We start from the raw sequence: 23,744 nt of genomic DNA on the forward strand, positions 1-23,744 counted from the left end.
ACTGATTCACATCATTCTCACACTCAACCCATTCGGTAACCCCTCATCGTATTGATGGGAGATCATTCTGGAAGAGTCCCACTTCCCCTCAGGTCAGGAATGTTTCATAGATTAAAATCAATAAAAAAAAACAGTTCTGAGAAATTTTGCTCACATGCAGCGACCTCTCCCTCAAACACTGAGATTGGACTCCTTGAACGAATAGTTGTTCCAACTATATGTTTACTTAGCTTCACTTGGAGCCTATCTGCAGATGTCTGCACAGAGCAACATCTGGGCCCTGCTGTGGAAAGTAACACCCATCTAAAGGGGGGTTCTCAAAGTCTTAGTGCCAATTTAAGGAGCCAACTTATGACTGAAAACAGCACATGAAAAATGTAAACCATAAATCTTTTAATAAGCAAGCATTTTTTGTTTGGTTTTGGTTTACAGGTTTTTAATCACTAGCCAGATGGAAATTTTTAACATCTATTTTACTCATTGTTTGGAAGGTTTAGAAATTGTGAAGTGAATAAGTGAGCTCCACCCTTAAATTCGCTCTACCATATATAGATACATATACATATAGACCTTTGAGGCGTGACTCAAGAGTGTCTGGATATATTTAAAGCAAACAAGCTGTGGTGACAGAAGTTTATGCATTTAATTCAAATACAATTTAGCTTATTTGAAAATGTTTATACATTTTACAGTTTATTTCTGACCATTTCATGAACACAAATGTCTTTTTTGCTTTCATAAATAAAACCTTAAAAATGTGATTAAAAATTATGGGTATCAGTCTGTCTAGTTCGGAAGCAGAAACCACTGTGAGGCCATTTCTGCTGCTTTGGTGTAACAAAAGTAACATCGGAAGCAATGGAGAGGCAACAGGGAACCGTTTTGCAAGTGCTTTCCACGGACCATTCCTCTCTCCTTATCCCTCCTGACTAATTATTCTATAGTTGTGCTTTTTTGCTAGTGTTCTTGTCACAGCTGGTAGAATGAGCTGGTATCGGCAGCCGATTCATGCTAACTCAAAGTATGAAGGAGACATCGTGAGATGGGCCAGCACATATGGAAAGCTGAATACAAAAAAAAAGTACAAAAAAATATTGCAAAGATCATGAAGATAACTTGATCTACAGTAATTTGCATTAAACATCAGCTTTAATAAAGCTGAAGCTTGATAAACAGTCAGATCTTACATCATGTGAGGACGAGTGAGGCCAAGTAAATCCACACTGACATGACGTTATTTGGGTAGGGGTGCACATACACAGCCAGGGCAAACTCCACATTTGATGCCTGAACACTGTGAATGCCAGTGCTGTACACTGCCTCTATAATGGGCCGGATCTCAGAAAACACCAGATTGAGGGGGAATCCTGAAATCTTCAAAGGAAAAGAGAGAAAAAAAAAAGAGAAAACCAAAAAAAACCTGTTAGTGATATGAATTTTTCAAAGTGAGCTCACGCGCTTTCAGCCAACTTCTTCAGCACTGGACTTAAGATCCATGACACAACACAGTGACTCAGAGTAGCTTCTTGCGGAGGCACACCCTTTTTCAGACTTACTCTGTAGTCTCCCAGCAGGCTCTGCAGCTCATGGCGGTGTCCCTCAGCCACATCTTGTCCTGGGATCAGCTCCAGCTTGGGCAGGAACTGCTTCAGGGTGGTAGTGCAGTAGCGGTTCCAGCGGGTTGGCTGACGAGGTCGCCACTCCATTATCTTCTCCTTCAGGATCCTCTCGATTCTATTCAGAGTGACATGGTGCATGTGCTGCGTTTAGCCCGTGGTTGTTTTGAGAAGCAGCAGTTTCTGCTGTTTTACTTGCCTGTCCTGAAGCTCTGCTGCAGCTGCCCTGTCTGTGCGACGATACACCAGCTCCTCTGGCTAAAGACAATGACAAATTTTTGAGAAACAAACAAAGAAGTAAAAATAGGTTTATACAGTAATACTGAACACTTACTTGTATGCTAGACAGTCCAGGGTGGGAGAAAGTTCGGGAGAAAAACGGTTTCCACAAATTAGCTTTTGTGATGTCAAAACTGACCCTCATTGGTGATGTATATTGTTGAATGTTGAACCAAACCTTAAAAAAAAATAAAATAAAAAAATAAAAATAAAAATAAAAAAAACCACAACAAAAAGCAGACATGAATATAAAACTATGCAAAATTGTAAAAATGATGAAGAATAAATAAATGTATAAATCTTTATTCACATTGTCAGCATTGACCAAGCAGCCAACTGCCTGAAGTGGGCAGAAGGTGTCGTACTGCCCGTAGAACTGACCGCTGCTGGGATTCCAGATAAGGTAGAGGTTCTGCTCAAGGGTCAGGACATAAGCCGTGGGTCCCTGAGGAGGGAAGATTTTAGAACTCTTAGTGCTGCTGCAAGAACAAGTCTGAAAAATGAAGCAGCAAAAATAGCTGTTCTTGCAGTGGTGGCTGAAGACTGGTTGCAAAAGTCAGTCCCCATAGACTCCATTATCAAACTATGGAACTTTACAGCAAAGATAAGCATATTCACAGCCAACAAAAACTCTTTTGGTCTCTATGAATTTTTTAAAATAAAACATATTTAAACTATATTGCTTAGAGACTGTGGGTCACAGTGGGTGTAGCCGCTAGCTGTCTGCTTGTCTTTAGCCAATAAAAACTAACATGGAACTGACCAAAACTAACACTGAAGCAAGGACCTCTTACCCCTGTTTGGTATGTAGGCAGCAGCAGTGTGTTTGAGTGTTTATGAGTTATTCTGGTTTTGGGATAGCAGTCTATGAATACAGCTTGCTAATGGTAATTACTTCAACATTTATTTACAGTCTATGTGCAAGTTTTTAAAGCTGTGCTCTACTTAAAAATGTTACTGTGACACACATGAAATGTCTTCAGGTTTAAGAAATAAATGTCACCCACCTCCGGTATGGCTGTGCCAATTATAAGCCAGGCTTTCTTGCCCAAAGACAGGAAGTAGTTGCACAACAGTACAGCGTGTTCCTCTTCATCACCCGCTAGAAGGGTTAGGAATTGCTAAAAACAAACAACAACAAAAAAGCAGCTACCAAAAGGTACTACAATATGAGCACTGCCCTTCTGTATACAATGCTGGCTTCTTGAAGAAAGTTCACTTACGTCACAGGTGCTCCAAAGATCACAGGTTGCAGAAAATGAAACTTGGTCAGGCAGAGAAGGGATGAGTGACACAAATCGAGCAACGAGGAGCTGTGCGGGGATAAATATCAGTGCATCAGCAAATTATATCTAATTACCAAAGACGTTTTCTACATTAAGTAATATCACACTGACCATGGCTTCCAATGGGTTATTGGGGAATTCATCCAGTAGCTCCTTTGGGGGACTGAGTGGTCGAATGTAACGTGTGATGAAGACAGTCTTCCCACTGAGGTCTATGACTGTGGTAATGCAGGGTCGGTCTGGGTATCTCTGAGCTGCGTCCCTCTCAAATCTCTCTGAAGCTTGCAATAAGCGCTCATCCTCTTGGGTGTCAAACTGCAAGAGAAGGTCAAATGAACAATGAATAAGGGCACAGAGCGATAGCTAAAAAGAAGTAACTTCAAATGTTGTGTCATGAATGGGTGATTAAAGGAGGATAAATGCTTTAATGGAGCAGTTACCTTCATTTCCTTTATCTAGTACATGCAGCAAAAGCAAATAAGCGATACAAGAGGATGACAGAAATAAGAGGAAATTAATTCATAACAAATTGTTTCAAAAATAAGAAACATGCATGTAAGTGTCTAAAATGTATAGGATCTATTTAAACACTTAAGCAGACATACTTTGCTTTGCTCATTTTCTTACGTTACATTAAAAATTGCTTAAGTTTCAAACAATGAGCAGGGCTTTTCCTACACAGAGAAAATTTCACTTGGCGCCAATGAATATCACCGGGATTGTGAGACTAAGTAATTTTTTAAAAATGGGGCTTCCTTACTTAAGCGTTTTTGTTTGTCAAATGGCTATAAATCATTCATTATTACTTTATGTATCATTTATGTATCACCTGACAACGCTATGACCTATTCTGAGCAAAGAATAAATCTTAAGAGGTCAGCCTTTATTAAAAGGCATTCCTTAAACCCAAAACTCTTCCTTTGGTTTTAGTTTTTTTCCTTTTTCCTTCTTTGGGTTCTGTATGTCAAAGGGAAGAGATATTCCCAACATGGTTATCTCATGGACATAGTTCAGTATTTGAGCACAGAAGCCCCACCAATCAGATGGAAAATGGCTGAAAAAGTGAGTAGGTAAAATTACTAATAATAAAATCAAAACATGGAGCTAGAAATGAGCATACTAGGTCTCCTTTATATATATATATATAGAGAGAAAAGCTTCTCTAAAGACTCATTGCAAAGTCAGATTACCAAAGCATGATGCTGAATGACTAGGGGTTTCTTGAGGTCGCCGTTTAAACTTACCTTCTCCCTAACAGACTCTCCAGGTACCAGCTGTGGATCGACAGTGATGAACAGCGTGATAAATGTTCCCTCACTCAGACTTCTCAAGATATCAAAACCACTATTAGTGAAGTGGCTCTTCTCCTTGCTGTAACCCAGCAGCACAGCTGGCGTGTTCACTTTAAATGTCCCATCAATCTAAGAGAAATGTCAGTGAGAAGTCCAGTCAGTCACAGCCATTTAGTGTGTGTACATCAGGTCTGCTTAAATCATAGACGCACCTTGGACTGAGAATAAATTGTGCTGAAAGGAATCTTGACTGAGCCCAACCAGCGCTTCTCTATGTGGGTTTGAATTGATTTCCCTCTGTTTTTGTCATTCTGAGGAGCAAAAATACAAATAATTCAAGCAGCAAGTAATGAGGGTGAGGATGCAGAATTTTGTTAAATTTATTTTTAGATTCACTCTTGAAGAGCATAAAAACCCACAAACATAGTCACAAAGGTCTTTAGGAGATATCAATAAAGGCCAAAGTCAAGTTGGCAATTACATCAATATCTGATAATACAGAAATTAATTGTATTATATCACTAAAATGACATGTGTTGCTGTCTACATAGATAGAAATTCACATTTAACAGAAATTAAACATAAGCCATTTTTCACAGTATAACCTTTTATTTCACTTATCTGACTTTAAAATCAGGGACTCGCTCACTGTTAGCTGTTATTACGCTGCCTTCAAGACGTTAAACAGTGGATGTCCTTAGTTTCTTTTTTTTTATTAAATGAAAACAAAACAGAGATTGTCATTTTTGTCATCGACAGTGCTCGGGGCCCCTTATCTTATTGTAAGACAGATATTAAAACCCTTGGTGTGTAACTTGATGGTTCTTTTAAACCGTGTAGGCAGGTGAGTGCAGTAGTCCAATCTAGCTTTTTCCATCTGAGACAGCTAGCCAAAGTAAAGCCATATGTTCCAGCTAATCTCTTTAAACGTGTTATTCATCTGTTCATTACATACAGACTGGAGTACTGCATTTCTCTGTACTTGTCTGTACCAGTCTTCTATTTATAGTCATGGCGAGAGAGCCTTTTCTGTGGCAAGTCTCATACTCTAGAATAGTCTGCCTCTAAATATTAGATCTGCACAAACACTGGAACATTTTAAATCTTTACTGAGGACACATTTTTATGACCCCAACATTTTTTGTTTTTACAGCCTTGTTGTTGTTTTAGTCTTATCCCTTCTCGTTTATATTTTATTGCATCACTGTCATGCATTTTATTTATTTTAGTTGCATTTTAGTTTGTAAAGCATAGTTTGAAATGTGCTATATAAATAAACTCGATTTTTACCATTTGATTCACGGATATTAAACCAGGATCTTAAACCGAAATCTAAACCTGACAGGAAAACAATGGAGGGATGTGAGAAGTGAGACAAAGTGAACAGTGTTTACTCACCATCACAGTCTCATGTACCACTTCATCAAATATGTTGATGAAAACCTCATCTTTGACTGACTGCAGGCTAGCAGTGCTGTAGTCACCATTTGGAGCGCTGTAGAGAGGAACATTAGGTAAGTAACACCACTCAGCAGCCATTGTGCTGGGCAGTTATTTTGAAAAACAATGATGGGAAAATGCATGTTTAGAATCACCAGTCAAATCTGATGAAAAGTGCTCAAAAAGTCTCTCTTATAATGGTATCTGGTCAAAAACACCAAGCTTTCACTTTGTGATACACTGCATTAGCCAGCTCAGTTTCATCCTGATTAAAGGAGCCTGTGCAGGACAGGTACAAAGGCATGAGGAGATCCTAAACAACAACTATTTTTGTGCATGCTTGAGTTTTTGTGGATGAATAACGGAAAACAAAAAGAAAATCTTTAAACTGTTAATTAAAAGTCACACATGGCTAGCCTCCCATTTACAATTATAATGGGCATTTCAAAAAAAACAAACAAACAAAAAAGAAAACAATAAAAGAGATAATTAATAATAAAAGAAGCAGAGTAAAAAGGAATCCAATAAAACACAACATACACTTACGATCAGTTATACGACATACAGCATCAAGTAAAACAGGTGCTGAGGCTAAATGCCTTGTAACTATAAATGTAAACTGACACTTTAGGGTGTATTGTAAAGAGTTATAGTTGGCCAGAGCATAGAAACTAAATGTCTTCCAAACGCAGGATAGACTTGAAGGATTTGCAACAACTGGGACTTAATGGACTCAGTTTGAGTCCCAGAGCACTAGCAGAGAAGTGAAGTAAAATGGCAGTTTCCCAGTGAGAGCCACAGAAGTAAACAGCCACACGGCACTTCTGTGAGACCACCCACATCGTACTATAAAAGCTGGTAGTAATAAACCTGAGGATATAAAGATGTAGGATGGAGAGAAAAGTGTCTTATATAAAGTTTTTCCTTCAAAACACGTAAGAACGTTATTTATTTTCCTTTTCCTGTACAAGAAAATTATTACTTTGTTATAGTTTATCAACAAGATTGTCCAACATTTTGAAATTCATATTTATAGTTTAATATGCATCAAAAATGCTAAGGTATTTATATTCTGAATTCCTCTTTATATTGGGACACTAAATAGTGGAAATCTACAAATCTGACAGTCCAACAGAGAGATCATTCAACACAAAGCCCCCCCCCCCCCCCCCCCCCCCCCCAAAGGAAAAGAGACACCCCTCCACCCCCCAAAAAACAAACAAGCAAACAAACGAACAAAAAAAGAAAAACCCAACTCACCTAAAAGGCAGCTGCAGCTCCTCGTTCCAGCATGGGTTTGGTCCATCGGCTGTGGCTGTTTGAAGTACTGTGCGTTGGAAGGAAACCTCCACAAATGGCCTTACCTGTATCTAAATTAGACACACAAATACTCCACATACTTGACACTGATTATAGAGACTCTGTATTGGTATCAGATTATGCTCGGCTGCTTGTGTAAAGCAAAATAAGATTAGACTTTGTGCTGTACCTGGTCGGGAAGCCCAATGCTGCCCTGAAGGGCACTATGAGATGTCTGTCCTGGTTTACTACAATAGAAACCCATTAAAACACAGTTCAGTGTCCAGTAAGGTTTCTAAACATATATGCTGGTTTCTAAATTTGAATGGCTGAACTCACTTGCTCTGAAGCCTGCGGACTGGGATATCATAAGCCCGGATGATGTTAACAAGCAATTTGATGTCTCCGTCAGACAGATTCTGGGCCGTCACCTTCTTTCTTTCTTTCCTCTGAGGTTTCAGTGGTCGTTTTGGTTCAGCCAGCTTGAAAAGGTTTATTCCTAAAATCCTGATAAATGCAACAAACATGTAATCACTTTGTCAACAGCCTGCAGGACTATTCATTTAAAATTAAATCTTACTGTAATGTAGATAAGAATTTGTGGCAATATGACAAAGCTTTTTTGCTCTAATTCTGGGTCGGGGTTACCACCAACAGTACTCAGTCCCTCCAGGTATTTGTAGTTTTATATGTCAATATCATTAAGGATTCTTCCTGTTAAAATGAAGTTTTTCTTTCCCACTGTCACCAAAGCATTTTCTCATAGGGGTATATATGATTGCTAGGCTTTTCTCTGTATTATTGTAGGGCCTTTACCTTCCAATATAAAGCACCTTGATGCCGCTGTTGTTCTGATTTGGTGCTATATAAATGAATTGAATTGAAAATTTAAAGTAACCTTTAATGGCATTAACAAGAACCGCTGGAAACATACTGTGCTGCTTATCCTGTATCTAAAGTCTAAAATAGGCATATCACAATAAGTGTGTATTGAACAATAATTGTGATATTTAAAAATAAACAGTTATTGTATTAATAACGCACAGAATAATATTGTTAATATCAGAAATTCTTCCCTTTGCAAGCTTTTGTATAATTATAGTTGTTAACAGTTGTTTAACTGATCTGACAAAAAGACAAGATACAACAACATCAACAATGATAATAATAATTTTTCAATAATTTTTTTTAAATACTTTTTTTCCACCCAAAATTATACAGATATTGTAATAAATATCACAATTTATTCTTTGATAAATGTGAAGTCAAATTTGGATATTGTGACAGCCCTGGTATAAATGTGCCGGCATATAATCTGGTATCTTACAGAATGGCTATGATTCAGGATGTAGCACAGGTACAGTACCAGTTGGAAGGACTGTGATTTAATCTCTGACTTCTCCACTTTGTTTGTCAACATATCCTTGTCCCTTTTTGGGGGGCCTTTTTCAGCTTTATTGATAGATACAGTGAAGAAATGACAGGAAAGTGGAGGGAGAGAGAGCGAGAGGGGAAGTAATGCAGCCACCGGCTGCTCAACGCACTAAGCTAAACCAGCGACCGTATACATGTCCTTTAAATGGTAAATGGCCTGTATTTATATAGCGCTTTACTAGTCCCTAAGGACCCCAAAGCGCTTTACATATCCAGTCATCCACCCATTCACACACCCATTCACACACTGGTGATGGTAAGCTACATTGTAGCCACAGCCACCCTGGGGCGCACTGACAGAGGCGAGGCTGCCGGACACTGGCGCCACCGGGCCCTCTGACCACCACCAGTAGGCAACGGGTGAAGTGTCTTGCCCAAGGACACAACGACCGAGACTGTCCAAGCCGGGGCTCGAACCGGCAACCTTCCGATTACAAGGCGAACTCCCAACTCTTGAGCCACGATCACCCATTTATACTAATGGGATTTATACTAAATCCCATTGATTTATTTGTTTGTATCCTTTATTTTTGCATCCATTTGAGTGTGAGCATGTGCATCATAAATTTAGATAACAAAAGCGCTTGCATTTTTTAGGCATGTAGCACAGAAGCTTTTGAGTGCTCTGTAAAGGTAGAAAAGTGCTCTAAAAGTATCATTTCATTTACCAAATCAGTTGGATAATGCCCTGTTGTAGATTTACATTTATATAATTTCACTGCATTTCACTCTCAGACTGCAGGCTTGCTTGTGGTTCCTAGGGTATTTAAATGTGGAATGGGAGGCACAGCCATCAGCTATCAGGCCCCTCTCTGGATCTGCCTCCCAGTTTGGATTTGGGAAACAGACACTCACTCTACTTTTAAGATTCTTTCTATTTTGATAAAGCTTGGGACGACCGTGGCTCAGGGGGTTGGGAATCACATCTGTAACCGGAAGGTCGCCGGTTCGATCCCTGGGCTCTCTGTCCTGGTCGTTGTGTCCTTGGGCAAGACACTTTACCCTACCGCCTACTGGTGATGGCCAGAGGGGCCGATGGCGCGATATGGCAGCCTCGCTTCTGTCAGTCTGCCCCAGGGCAGCTGTGGCTACAACTGTAGCTTGCCTCTACCAGTGTATGAATGTGAGAATGAATGAATAGTGGCATTGTAAAGCGCTTTGGGTGCCTTGAAAAGCGCTATATAAATCCAATCCATTATTATTATTACTACTATTGTCGTAAATCATAGTACCTCAAGTCGCCCTGTCTTTTCTTTTACCTCACCCCCAACAAGTTGCCCTTCTCTTACAATGGTTCTCCCAGAGGTCTGTTTCTAGTAAAAGGAAGTTTTTCCTTCCCACTGTTACTAAGTGCTTGCTCATAGGAGGTCATCTGATTGTTGGGGTTTATTTTTATATTGTAGGGTCTTTACCCTAATGTAAGATGCCTTGAAATGACTTTAAATAAATCTGAAAAAATTAACTGGACTGACTTAAAATGGCAACAATCAGATGATCCCGTAGGAGCAAGCACTGGGCAACGGTAGGAAGGAAAAACTCCCTTTTACTAAGAACAGACCTCTGGCAGAACCATGCTAAGGGAGGGGCAGCCATTTACTGCAGCCTGATGGGGAAGAAAAACAATAGAGTAGAGCATATAAAGATATCCATCAGTATAATGTACTGCTGCAAGAGAATGCTAAAATTCTTCTTATATTAGCAGCTTCTAATATTTTACCATTTTATTGGTGTTAATCTCTATGAAATTTTACAGCTTTTAAAATCTTTAGCTTCATATTCTGACTAAATTCTTTTTCATTATTTACAAAACCCTGGGAGGATTGAACACTGGAAACAGTCTGTTATATTCATTCATGCACTCGTATTCAGGGTTTAAACTAAGAGGAGAAACAGAGACACAAAAGACAAAAAAACAAAACAAAGCAAAACTCCAAGAACATACCCTGGACCTGCACCACTGTAAAACAAACAAACAAACAAAAAGAAAAAGGAAAAAAAAAGAAAAAAAGAAGAAAAGCAGAAAAATAGAAAAAAATAATAATAAATGAAACAAAGTGTACATCAACAGCATGACTGACACTGATGTACATTATTAAATATATAAATCTGCTTAAAAATAGTCAAGGACTGAAATTGATTTCAAATGTTCTGTTATCATGTCCACATGTTGTGAAACCAGCTCTAGCACAACAATGTATTAACTTCTAGAGGAGAGAACAAATTAGACAGGCGAATGCAGTGTTGAGTTAAGGATCAAATACACCAACCCAGCAGCTGCCAAAATGCACAGTTACATCAGCGTGTAATTTTATGCTGGCCCTGCAACTCTTTCTGATGACTGTTGAGCAAACGTGAAATTTCCTAGCCTTAGCTTTAGTGGTGAGGGAAGTATTTTTTATCAGTTCCTTTTTTGAAAGTACTAATACTGTACTGTTTATGACTCTGGTGCAAGAAAGTATTGCACTGGAAGTGTTAAATACTAAACATAAAAGTGCTTAATACAGGAAAGTGACTTCTGTGTCAGTTGCGCACAACATCATTAGATTATTAGCAGTAGACTAAAAGTACAGTTGAATGACAAGATGCAAGTACAGTACAAATACCTTAAATCTGTACTTAAGGAGAGTACCTGAGTGAATGTACACTGCACCACAGGTGAATAAAGAAAGAAATAGCCATACTTGAAAACATAACATACACAGCACAAACAAAAAAGCTCGTATATTTTGAGTCAGGCTATTCAGCTTTTGCTAGCAGTGCATATTTACCCAATGGTTGGTATCTCTTCTTCTGTCACCAAATCAGACAGGAGGTAGTGATGCTTGGCAAGAAGAAACCTGTTGATGACTGATTCTCGGATCTGTGGACAAATGCCAGGATTACACAACACTTAAGTCTCTTGTGTGCTAAATACTTGCGTATGAATTTTTTTTCTTTTTTAAAAAGCTCACCTTCTGAAGGTATTTGGCCACTAAAGCTCTGTGTGAATCCAAATGCTCTTTGGTATCAATTACCTCTCCCTCTTTCAATCTTTTTTCATATTCCTGAAATAATTTTAACCAAAGTTAAGAAAAAAAAAACTATTATCCTTTTATAGAGCTTGTGCATCTTCATTATACCACATTGATAATATTCTGCAATACACTTTTGAAAAGCTGACCTGGAAAACCGTATCAGTGACCTCCCTCTCTAAAGCAGGAATGAATTTGTAATTCCGAAACTCTGCAACTTCCTGGTTCCTTAGCTTGAGCAGACGAAACCTTCCAGACTTCTCTAACTCTTCATCAGTCACAAAATTAAACTCCTCCTGGAGATGTTCCAGGCGGAAGTACTCTGGAGCTGTTACTTCTCCACTACTGGCCACCTGTAAAAAACACATAGAGTTACATGGGAAAATGTTTCATTTGATGCGTTCATGTCCTTAAAAATAGCCATCTTCTGATACTCACTTTTAGCAGCTGCATGATGGAGGCATTTTTCGGATCGTTTGGATCCAGACGCGACTGCTTGGCCCACTCACCAATTTTTTTCATGTCATATAGTCCAGATGCCCCAATGTAGCTAACAGCATCAAGATGGCCCTTGCCACTAAGAAACACAGACAGATCAGTATTGACAATAACATAAAAACAACAACAACAACAAGTCTTTGAGCAATTTTGTAATATTTTATATTGCACAGAAGATAAAGTAAAACATTTAGAGATCAATTTAAAAACCAACACATTGTTGGACTGACACTGACAACTTCATATACCAAACACATCCCCCCGATCTGGCATTGCTTCATGCCATTTCAACTCCTTCATGCCAGAATCTACCTGCAAGGGCATATTTCCACATTGTGGCCCAATGTTATATGCAACATATTTATAAGGAGTGATGAGCTTGATGCCTAGACACCAATCTCAACCTCCAGTCATGTGAAAACTCTCTTTTTCATATGTCTGCATATTTTGCTGCAGTAATAAACCAATTCCAACCAACAGGCAGAAAATCAGTATCACGATAGCACTTCATCCTAACCCAAGGACACGCCATAGTCTTATAGAGATGGCCATTGCACAGTCTGTCATACACTTCAGTTTTCTGATTTGCTTTTCAGTGTATGTGGTTGTTGCATCTGGCTTTCCCTCCTTTCAATCACAGTTTTTACCATCTGAAGGGACAATAAGCTCCTCAGCCTCCTGTAATAGCCTTTATTTTAAAAACCTGAAAGCAAAGAATAGGTGCTGTCTCAGATCACTTCAGTTATAACATGCTGAAAAGTTATGCTGTCTCGGTGGGGGGGTGTAAATTTGCTTTTTCAGTAAGAAAACACAAAATAGTCCTTTAAAAACTTCTCCTGCTGTACACTGCAAAATGTTTGACAAATGTTAGCGAGCTAACCGTGCTAACGCGTTGAAGCCATGCAACCCACACACGGGGCGATCCGCGCTAACTTGCCAACGGAGATTTGCCGCGTTAATGCAGTTAGAGCGTTAACGTTATTTTAATGAGATTAACGCTGACAGCACTATATATGTATGTAATATATATATATATACACAGTGGCTTGCAAAAGTATTCGGCCCCCTTGAACTTTTCTACATTTTGTCACATTACAGCCACAAACATGAATCAATTTTATTGAAATTCCACGTGAAAGACCAATACAAAGTGGTGTACACATGAGAAGTGGAACGAAAATCATACATGATTCCAAACATTTTTTACAAATAAATAACTGAAAAGTGGGGTGTGCATAATTCTATTAGGAAAATCAAGAAAGATACTACCTGTGAACGCCACCAGGTTGTTGAGAAATAGGAGGCGCAAGGGGTACATCATCGTCCCCGATACCCCAAGAAACACAGCACGAGACCTTCCCAGAAGTCAAAAGACTTTGCTTGTTGCTGCCATCAGCTTCAAAGGAGAGGGGCACATCTGAGAAGGTGTATAGAGTGTAAGAGAGAAGTTGATAAGTTAGTATAATTAAAAGTATTCTTGAAATATTCAAATATTTCATATCTGAAAAAAAAAAAAATGTACCACTTCCAACTCCCTCGTGGTCAAACATCACTCTCTGGTTGCTACTAAACTCAAATTCCTCAAGAGGGACGCTGCCTGTCACGACAGAGGGTTCTGGCACTGGAAGAAACACCTGAGCCAGGAGAGAGCATGATGACCCAATCTCCTCAAACACCTGCCCACACACAGTAAACACAAAAATTAATTGTTAGAATAGATCACAGCAGTCATTTATCAAGTAAATGCGTGGATACATAAAGTGGCAGCATGTTCAGCACTCTTTACTGTACCTGCAAACTAATGCTTTGGGGACAGTTGACTATCTTGAGATTGAATATCTGTCCAAAGTGCACCCTGAAGTCGGTGTTCAGGGAGCGACTGTCTGTTCGTGAAACTTCTTTGTCATTATAGAGGATCTTGGTGAAAAGAGAGCGCCTGGCAACATCTTCTCTTCGAGCTTTTTCGGCCCTAAACACGAAGAAAACAAACGTGATGAAAACATTCACAAAACCACAGTGAAAGTGCAGTTCATCATCATAACTGAAACACCTGCAAATAGGTGTGATATTCCCACCTGTGACAAATATTCTGCTATTAAGTTTTCTCATTTTAATAAAAAAACAAAACAAACAACCCTCACCCAAATATTTACTCTTTGCTGATTGGTTCATACATGTTTTGAAGAAACCTAGACCCTCTTTGTGTTTCTGCTGTGTCTACCTGGGGCACAGTTCACTGGCAGTGATGTTTGCAGATGCAGACAGCTCAGGAATCAGGATGGCCTCTCCTGGCTTTCTACGTATCCTGAGGGCTTTCTCCCTCACCCACTGCTCTATGGAGCCAAGGTCTGGTCTCTCTGGGGGCTCCGGCTTTGGGGGGGGTTCGTCAGTAGGTCCTTCTGATTCACTCACATCCTGTTCTTCATCTTCTCCTTCAGTGTCATCCTGTGCCTGACCTTTCTTCTTCTTTTTTTGCTTTTTCTTTTTGGCTTTCTGAAAACAGTGAACATGAGGAGGTGTGTGTGTGGGTATATCTTTACATTATGATTTGACATACAAAGTCAGGTGGACTGCCTTTAAACCACATTTTCAATTTTTTTTAATGCATGCATGATCCTTATTAAAAAACTTTTATTGAAATGTGTCGTATGCAGGGGAAGATTAGATGAAGAATGCAGGTAAAAATGTAGGCACCTGTTTCTTTCTGCAGAGTTTCCATTCTTCCAGCCGTTTCTTGTACTCAGCTAATTTATTCTGGTATTCTTCCTCAGTCTCTGCCTCTAATTCTACAACCTCTGCCAAGATTTCATCTTCATAGTCCTGCTCATCTGACACCCGATCCACATTCTCCCTGAAGAGGCAATAGACAGCACAACAGATTAATGACACTGGGACAAGAATCTGGAGAACTCTCTACAGAGCAAATCTTACTCTATCCAGCTGATATCGATTAGGGATGAGTGATAAAACAATACCAGATTTTAAATCAGGGAGAATTTAGGGTGTTGGAAGTCTCAGATTTTGGCTCACGGGGATTGGGACTTTGAAAACTCTGGCCATTATTAACGTTAGCAATTATAATTAACAAATATAATAAAAATAAATAAATAGGACAAACAAAACAGACCCCATTTAGTATTTTTATGGAGTTGCATAAAACATCCCCATAAAGAATATACACATTATTTTACTGTTACCGCCTCACTGAAATTTCTGTCACTTTTAGCTGTTACCTTCTGAGGTAGAGCTTGTAGGGTGTATTGGTAAACTTCTGGAACTCTCTCAGGGCTTTAATCTCCTTCCACACTTTAACTATATTTTTCAGAAGAGTCCTGTCTTTCTCCTGCTCACTGTCTCGGAGATGTCGAGTGTTCCTGTAATATTTGGAAAAACACTACTGCTCAAAGAGTCAATGTTACAGTGCATGTTTTTAGGCTACAAGGACTTCGTAGGATGCTAAGGGATGAACTCACCTAACCTCCAGATTATACTCAGAAATCCTCTGCTGCAAGGCCTGAGTGGGGTTAAGCCCACTATGGCTCTCCAGCATATTCCGCAGTGCATTCCTTAGTCCATTCAACTAAAGCAGAAAATAAGACACTAAACACACTGAATGCTGCATATAAACTCTGGAGTCCCTTTCATAGCTCACTTTACCTTGTCAGTGAGGTGACCTGTGAGATTATTGCGTTGCCTGGTTAGGTACTGATCGTACAGCTGAGCTAGGCGGGCGCCCAGGATGTGTTCGCGGCTGAAAAGTGGGTGATGGGAGAAGATCAGCCCAGAGACATCAACATCAAGCTGGTAGTCTCCCTCAGGATCTGCTGCACCAGCAATGTAAAGATTTGCATACTTGGACTTCACCGCCTGGGAGACAGAATAACACAATCCATCATGCACTATCCTGGGAAATGAAAACCACTATGAATTATACTTGGCACTTGTGCCTTGCCTGTGTGTTTCCAAGTTTCCAAGTATGTGCCAGTTTAAAGGAAGCATGAAATAGCTGGCAAGATTGAAAGCACCATCAGGGGAGTGCTGTAATGCAAAGTCATGCATGAAAATAATGTGCTATAAACACCCAACTTAACTACCCTGAACACTGTGTTTTCAGGATGAACACGTATGACAGCTGTGCCCGTCTCCAGAATTTAATAAATAAATATGAACAAGAGACGATAACTACTTGTTTTCCCTAGAGATAAAGACTGTGCTTAAACTCAAAGCCCTTTGTATCTGTAACTTATTTTTTCAGGGTTTACATATTTGTTTAACTGGACAGTCACACCACACATACCAGTAAAATGCTAATAAGGCTGGAATCAACTGCTTCTAATAAAGATGCGGATGTAGTCTAATGAATTACAGGAAATATAACACTCATCCATCCGTTTCAAATTATCCAGGAATTTGTTTACACAAGTTTACTCATTTATTTCACATTTTATTTTCCACAAGGCTTCATCACTTTGTTGGGCAGGTAAGCCATGGAAACTGTGAGCACGGTTAGGTCAGGGCAGCTGGGAACATTTTTACTGGTGATTTTTTCCCCCCATTATTCATCTTCTCACTGTTGTTTTAAAAATGTTGATTTTTAATATTATTTAATAAAAGTAATAATAATTAATAAGTTAAAATGAAATTATTGTAATGAGGCTGCTTCAACTCAAGTTAAGCTATCACCAGTGTCTCCTCTTCTCTGTGTAACACATGCAGCCATGAACTAGACTTCACTTGACAGAAGTGTATGTGACAACACAAATTTCAGATGCACCTCTTTAACCGGTCAGCTATCTAGTAGGAAGTATGTGTGCATTGAATCATGTTTGCCATTCCCTAGCAACTGTCACTACCGTATCACTACCCTATCCATTCCCTATCACTAGATAGGAAATGCAGTACAAAAGACAAACATGTCTGAAGACGACCATTTCTTGCTGGGAACAAGGACAACCCTGAAAAATAGTCCAATAAAGGTTTTTAGTGTTTTTATTGAAACTATTACATATTTAACTGTTTTCACTGCTTGTCAAACAAAGCAGCTAACTTAAGAATTTAAAGGGATCTTCAAAAGTGTTGTTTTATTATTCAAAAAATTATCAAAGTATTTGATAGATTAATAAATAATAAAATAACAGTTAAGGTACAGCCATGCTCTTCTTTCTTGTTTAAAAATCATAAGTAAGGGGTAAAAGTAAAGCCTTGAAAAGCTAGGGTTTAATTTTAATGCTGGCTCTTCTTCAGATGTAATTTCACAGCTTGCAATACTTTTAACGTCTACAAATGGAGTTTGGAGTTTTGATGTTGCTGTAAATTTTGAGAAGATAGCATATCACAGATGTGTTGGCCTCCATCACTGATCTGTCCTCCAATAACAAATGCATACCTCCTCTCTATTTCTTTGTACCAAATGCCAAACTGCCCTTTTGCTTTTTTCTAAAAGGCAAAGAGGTTAGAAAAGAAGAGAGGGCATCGCAACGCCCTCAGTGTAGGAATGCAAACAGTGCTTTAGATGATGAAAATGAACAAAATGATTGGTGTGTGTGTGTGTGTCAGACCTTCCTATACACAGTCTGTAGCGCAGGGTCTAGGGCCTCCTCCATGTGGAAAAGGGGGGGTCTTGTGGATGATTCCTTGATGGGGTTAGGCAGAGCGATGATCCTGCCATCATCTCCAAACCACTTCTTCCCCTTAGCAAATAAAAACAACACAGTAGGGATATGAATACACAGATAATAATATAATAAAACAAAGTAATGAAAAGTCTCTTATGGTAGTTTTATTTTAATGGAGAGAGGTAGAATGTCAACCAAAAACCCAGAAGGTCTTCACTCTAATCAAAATACAAGAAAAAGTGATGTGTCTCCTTAAACTATATTCCAAAAACATGAACAACACAGACTGTTACACTGCTATACACAAACTTTAATATAAGAGCAGTACACTTAGGTCAGACCAGTGGGTCAATATCTTCCCTGAGATGCGTGAAAACCTGGTGACCAACTATAACAAACATCTTACTGTTGTGCTTGCTAACCAGGGTTTCTACTAAGTCATGTGTTACGTGGGGATCAAAAACGTCTTTCACTCAATGACATTAAAAAAAACTATTTTTTTAAATTGAAAATACCTTAAAAATTACTCAGGAAATTTTGGCTTTTTAGCTGATGTTACCTCCTCCATTTTCAAAATCCGATTCTCCAGAATATTCTCATTGGTCAGGGATACGGGAGGCCTTTCCCCTACATAGAGACCCTCATCCTCCAGGTATCGAGGTTTCATGTTTTCAGGCAGTTTGATGGAGGTTGGAACTATGAAAATTAAGCATAATATAATTTTTTCCCATATGAGGGAGGTGCAGATGTGAATTAAAATATTTAAGACATGATATTATATACCTGTTCGAAAGCTGGGTGTAAACAGGAGTTCGCTTTGTAGCTGAAGAAGTTTTTGGTACCCGACATACTCGGCTTTCCTTATTTCCAAGAAGTCCTGGGGTGACTGGTCAATGACAAATAAATCTTCTTGGGTTTGTACAAGAGGAGCTTCTTCACTCTGAGAGAAGGATGAAGATGAGGCAGTTAGTCCATCTTATGCAAATGAAAAAAGGTAAGAAATAATTTTGACAAAAAAAAAAAAAATATTGGTTGCCCTGTTACCTGGGTTTCATTTTCTTCTTGAATATCTTCATCAACATCTTCATGCTCTTCGTCTTCATCTGTTGTTTTCCTCTGTTTTTGTCTTCTCCTGCTGCTCGTCTCAATCACATCTGGTGGATCGGGGTCAAAGTTCAACGTGAAGAAATTGAATGCTTCTTCAGCTGTCGGCAGGCCTTTTCCTACCTGTATTTGCAAAGAATAAAATGAATACATTAAATTTCATTATACAACTGCTTTTTGTATACAGGATTTCAATCTCAATCCATGCCTTACTTGTCTTGCTGCTTCTCTGAACCTGACCCTGGTGCTGAGGGGTGGAGGGGAGTCCCGTCTTCCAGCTCTGTCTGCATCAGCCTGTGAAACACCAGGAATTAACTTCCACCAATGGAAAGCAATACATGAGCCCAGTTAAGGTGAGATAGAGGCTCACCTCTCTGTCAAACCTTGTTACGGTGTCTCTGTCTCTGAGGCTATGGAGACGACTGGGAAACTCGAGAGAGGCCTCCTTATCCTGAAGGCTCTCACCTTTAGACTGAAATACAAGCCAAGGATTATAGAGCAACAATTTCACTCAGATCGTGTGCTGTGTGTGAGAAAAAGAAACTCCATTTACCCTGGCTGCTTTTAGTTTCTCTTCCAAGCGTCGTTTCACAAAGTCATCTAAATGGTGAGTGTGCTGAGTTCTTGAGGTGAGACCTAGAGCACAAAGCACTTGTTTAAGGCTCACTTAAACAACATCAACTACCTTCTGTCAAATTTTGATATTAAATGCTGCTTACATTTGGATACCTGGTGTCTGATTAAGAGTTTCCAGATTTAAATCATACATAATTTTCAGTTCTTTACCCAGGTAAAAGAGTTTTGCTTTTTAAGAATCCTAGGCCATGTGGCAGTCTCCAACCCATATACCGTAGAAAGATTCACTACCATCCTATCATATGCTTTCTCTAGATCCACAAGCAGCAACTTTTGAGCTTCTCTATACATATCTACATTATCAAAGCAAACATAGAATCTGTAGTGCTTTTTCCGTGTATGAAGCTATACTGATGCTCACTGATCACCACCTTCCTTCTTAACCTAGCTTCAACATTTCTTTCCCATAGTTCCATGGTAAGGCTTATCAACTATACCCTTTGTACCTACTACAGTTCTGTACATCACCCTTGTTCTTGAAAACTGGTAACAGTACACCTCTTCTTCATTTATCCCTAAAATTGTCTGGCTAAAAAGACAACCACTCTTTCTCCAAGACATCGCCATACCTCCACAGGTATGTGACCTGAGCCAACTAGCTTTCATTCTCTTTATACATGCCCTCACTTCCTTCTATTATTAACTAAGCATTTGTATGATACGATTGCATATTATCAGCTTTTCTCTCACTCAGAGTTTGTACTGTTAGTTGTTTGAGGTCTCTACTCTCCCTTTTTTCCCCCTCCTCTTTCACTGCACCTCCCAAGTGACAGATGGTGGCTTCGTCCAAAGGTTTCTTCCTATTAAAAAGGTGTTCTTCTCTACCAACGTCACTGAGTTCTCACTCACAGTTAAAAATGTTTGGGCTCTCTCAAACAATGTAGTGTCTTTACCTTGCAAAATAAAGTATCTTGAAGTGGTTGTTGCTGTGAATCAATACTATATAAATAAAGTGAACTGAACTGATCTCTAATAGCACGTTTTAATTGCCTCTAGACTATGCAAAGCTAAGCTGCAAAGTTTTTAACCAAACCTAAATCAAGGTATCACATCACACCAATTTAGGCTTTTTACAATGACTCAAAGTATGTTTTACAGTGATTTTGCCTTCTAATCCCTTTAAGAATTTTTGTAACTTCCCCTAAATTCTTCTGTTCTCTACATGACACTTTAATTTTATGATTTTATGACTTGTAGGTTTTATTTTTGTATTAAATAAAAAAATACAAGTTTTCTATATTTGTATGAAACGTCTACTACATATAAAGATGATCATTATTATGGTCTTATAGCCTGGGGAAAAAAAACAAACAGTTGAGTACTGTTTTGTGTTGTTACCAGATCACTCATTACTTGTATGATGAAGGAGTAGAGGTACATTTGATTAAGACATAAACACAGACCTTTCTGAGAACCAGTGCGAGATTTCGATAAAACCACTGAATCGCCCGCTTTCTCAGATGGTCCCTCATCTGCACTGTACTGCTGGATGGAAGTGACATCCTTGACATCATCAGCATCACGGGACTTCTGGATGGAAGACTGTTCAAGCAGCTAATAAAAGCCAGAAGCAATCAAAACTGTTAGAATTTTTAACCGTGCCATTAGTGGAATCAGAGAAATGAGGTGGATACCAAAAGATTTACCCTTTTCTTTCTCTTCTGTCTCTCAGCTCTTAAATGGCGTTTCAAAGCCTCTCTTTCATCTTCTTCACCGTCTTCAGGCGCCTGGCATACACAAAGATACACTTTATATGGATAGCAGAAAAATGAAAACTTGCATCCAAGCTGGTATTTAGCGCACTAAAGCCGGAAGAAAGGCTGAAGAAGGTAAGAAGTTGGTGTTCAGCAGCCAGCAGGAATGAGCAGCTAAAACCTAGTTAAGGGCACCAACCTCCATTGTAGTTCGTGGGTCCTCTTCACTCAGTTTGATAGAAGGAACCAGAGCCTATCGAGTACAGTTAGATTTACTAAAGCGTTACAAGCTCCCTTATCTGTGCTCCTGTGTGCATTTCTGATGTTGAGTGTGTTCAAAATGAGCCTGGCTCCTCCGGTCATGTTGTGTCTTGTCAGGAAAGAATGACGCTCGCTCATTTAATGCTGGCGGAACTTGACAAGGTAGCTGTCACTTCACAGTAAAAATAAATAAATAAAAATATAACCAAGTTTTCAAAGCCTGTGACTTTACCTGGACGTCGTCCTCATTTTTCTTCTTAACTAGAGTTTCTTGGAAAGCCCGTCGTTTCTTATGCAGTTTTTCTCGTATATCACTGCAACAGAAACAGAAATGAAATTGTTTTAAAACAGAAACAAATTAGCTTAGCTTAGCATCTCACAGGCGTATTATTTATGGTTGAGAGCAAAGAGAGAAGCGTTACCTTTTGGAAGCCAGATTTGCGATGCTTTTTCTCAACAATAGTAAACGGTTTGAAATAAAAACCACTACTTTACTGCAGCTAGATATCCATAAGCACCTTTCCCGCAATTATTAGATATTTAACATTAAGCAAACAAATTCCGTTATCGCTGCCTAGTAACGGTATAAACTACTTCTCGACCTACCTTGGAAGACGACCGATGCAACCTAAACTTATAAGCAGTTTTGGATTTCATTCGTCTAGTTGACTGTCAATCAAACAGCTTAGTGACGCGTGAACCCGCGTAGTACGGAGTCCGAGAAGGTACAGATCCGTTTTTTTTGTTTTGCACCGTGCTCATTTAGAATGCCGGGTACAGCGAAACTAATTAAAAAAGAGGTAAAAGAAAATGAAATTAAGTGTTTTTTTAAAAAACATTTTGCCATAAAAACGTCAAATGTATGAACAAATAATATCACAATATAACACTATCTTATGTAGTGTGAAAAACAAAACTGTACTAAGTTTGTTATTGTCTATTTTTTCAATTGCTTTATTTTTGTGTTGGGATTTTCTTACTATTATTTATTGTGTTGTTGGGTTTTTAACATTTTTTGGTTTCTGGTCGATAATGATTGTCATTACAATACTAGGGAATTTGTATATCAGTAAATTTAATTTCTGCTAAAGTGGACCTGTGATGCTTATTTTCTTACCCTTCCTAATAAAGAAAGAAAGCTTACAGCCATCTGAACAGGAGTCTATGCATTTCTACTATGAAAAACTAAGTACAGTTGTTGATTTATTGATTAATTGATCACCAGCAAGTTTGAGCACCTCTATTAAAGCAGATGTTTTAGCAGTTTGCTGGTCTGGAGCATTCAGGTGTGTGTTAACACAACGCTTCTCAGGTCTACTCGGGACTGGACATCCCAGCAAATTCACCATAAGGTCAGACCTTGAAATTCTCAGAGAAATGGGAAAAAAAACCCACTCCATCCAGCTGGTTTGAGAGATTAGGGAACACTGATCTCAAAAGACATAAACATAGACCATAACAAACACAAAAACTGGGTTGAAGACTCAGGACCATGACAGAACAAGTATGGATTTTATGTGGAAGGGGAAAGCCAGGAGAAACCTCTACTCTCTAAAAAAAAGTTGGCAGCATGGTTTACGTTTGCATGTTGGCAAGACTTTTGGTACAGTTTTAGTTGGACAGATGAGCCCAAAGTGGAGATTTGGTCAAACTACACAGCACTATGTTTGGCAAAAAAATCAACACAACATACACCTCATACCTCTTTGGCTTGTCTGATCACTGTAGTCACCAAGTGGACCATGAATTCTTCTGCATTATAGAGTCAAATGTTATACCATCAAGAGTTAAAGCTAGCCCAGTGGCCCAGTCAAAGTCCAGGCATCAACCCCACTGAAATGCTGTTGCATGACCTTAGGAGAGCTGTGCATGTACAAACCTCAATCAACTGAAGTCACATTGTAAAGAAATGTGGGGAAGAATTCCTCCAATATGAGAAACTGATAAAAACAGAGAAAATAATTGCTTCAAGTTGTTGCTGCTAAAGAATGATCCAATAGCTGCTGAATCATAGAGTATGCTTTTCAGAAGAGTCCTGTGAAAACATCTTCACATGACAAAATATATACTGTTACAAAGCCAGATGTTCCTATTAAACATGGTCAAAGTTTCAAATAATAAGGTCAGTGTACAAGCAGTTCCTGTGAGCCAAAAGTTTAGACTTCCTCAGTTTACAAGGAACAGCCATTCAGAACAAAGTTTTTTTAAACAGAGGGAGAGGGAGTATAATTCAAGCAAAAGTATTATTCAGCAGGAAATTTGCATAATAGTTCCTCCTC

The 23,744-nt window shown here is 39.0% G+C and overlaps 1 protein-coding gene across 3 annotated transcripts; it reads right to left on the bottom strand.

The window, feature by feature from the left end:
* Positions 1-375: 375 nt before the first annotated feature.
* On the bottom strand, positions 376-22,068 carry cc2d2a (coiled-coil and C2 domain containing 2A). 3 transcript variants are annotated; one of them, XM_085263703.1, is made up of 40 exons: positions 21,888-22,068; positions 21,698-21,779; positions 21,404-21,457; positions 21,157-21,237; positions 20,914-21,064; positions 19,428-19,510; positions 19,245-19,346; positions 19,088-19,168; positions 18,815-18,997; positions 18,554-18,710; positions 18,330-18,466; positions 17,714-17,845; positions 15,813-16,022; positions 15,629-15,735; positions 15,389-15,529; positions 14,850-15,006; positions 14,377-14,648; positions 13,947-14,124; positions 13,678-13,831; positions 13,425-13,572; positions 12,096-12,234; positions 11,807-12,010; positions 11,598-11,690; positions 11,415-11,506; positions 10,589-10,603; positions 7,552-7,719; positions 7,403-7,460; positions 7,174-7,283; positions 5,872-5,968; positions 4,686-4,784; positions 4,426-4,602; positions 3,293-3,496; positions 3,119-3,208; positions 2,903-3,016; positions 2,206-2,340; positions 1,951-2,073; positions 1,816-1,874; positions 1,557-1,734; positions 1,188-1,374; positions 376-1,064 (listed from the first exon to the last, which is right to left on the bottom strand). In XM_085263703.1, exons 3-39 carry the CDS (start codon positions 21,407-21,409, stop codon positions 1,189-1,191), a joined length of 4,821 nt encoding a protein of 1,606 aa, XP_085119829.1. In that variant the 5' UTR covers positions 21,410-21,457; positions 21,698-21,779; positions 21,888-22,068; the 3' UTR covers positions 376-1,064; position 1,188. The 3 variants fall into 3 exon arrangements, 2 of the variants coding, with proteins under 2 accessions (XP_085119829.1, XP_085119830.1); XM_085263704.1 differs by lacking the exon at positions 10,589-10,603 and having other exon boundaries at positions 377-1,374; XR_014890609.1 differs by lacking the exons at positions 376-1,064; positions 1,188-1,374; positions 1,557-1,734 and having other exon boundaries at positions 1,813-1,874; positions 2,277-2,340.
* Between the last annotated feature and the right edge of the window lie 1,676 nt (positions 22,069-23,744).

This window comes from Mchenga conophoros, linkage group LG23, assembly GCF_057382185.1.
Source record: "Mchenga conophoros isolate Kocher_MC1m ecotype Shallow Benthic linkage group LG23, M_conophoros_male_GT1.1, whole genome shotgun sequence".
Classification (NCBI taxonomy): Eukaryota; Metazoa; Chordata; class Actinopteri; order Cichliformes; family Cichlidae; genus Mchenga; species Mchenga conophoros.

Bases quoted from the DNA above. Each gene is read 5' to 3' on its own strand.
- cc2d2a (XM_085263703.1), bottom strand. The intron at 5,969-7,173 runs GTGAGTTGGGTT...TCCTCTCTACAG, and splicing joins GAGCTGCAGCTGCCTTTTAG to CGCTCCAAATGGTGACTACA. The intron at 4,603-4,685 runs GTGCGTCTATGA...CATTTCTCTTAG, and splicing joins CAATTTATTCTCAGTCCAAG to ATTGATGGGACATTTAAAGT.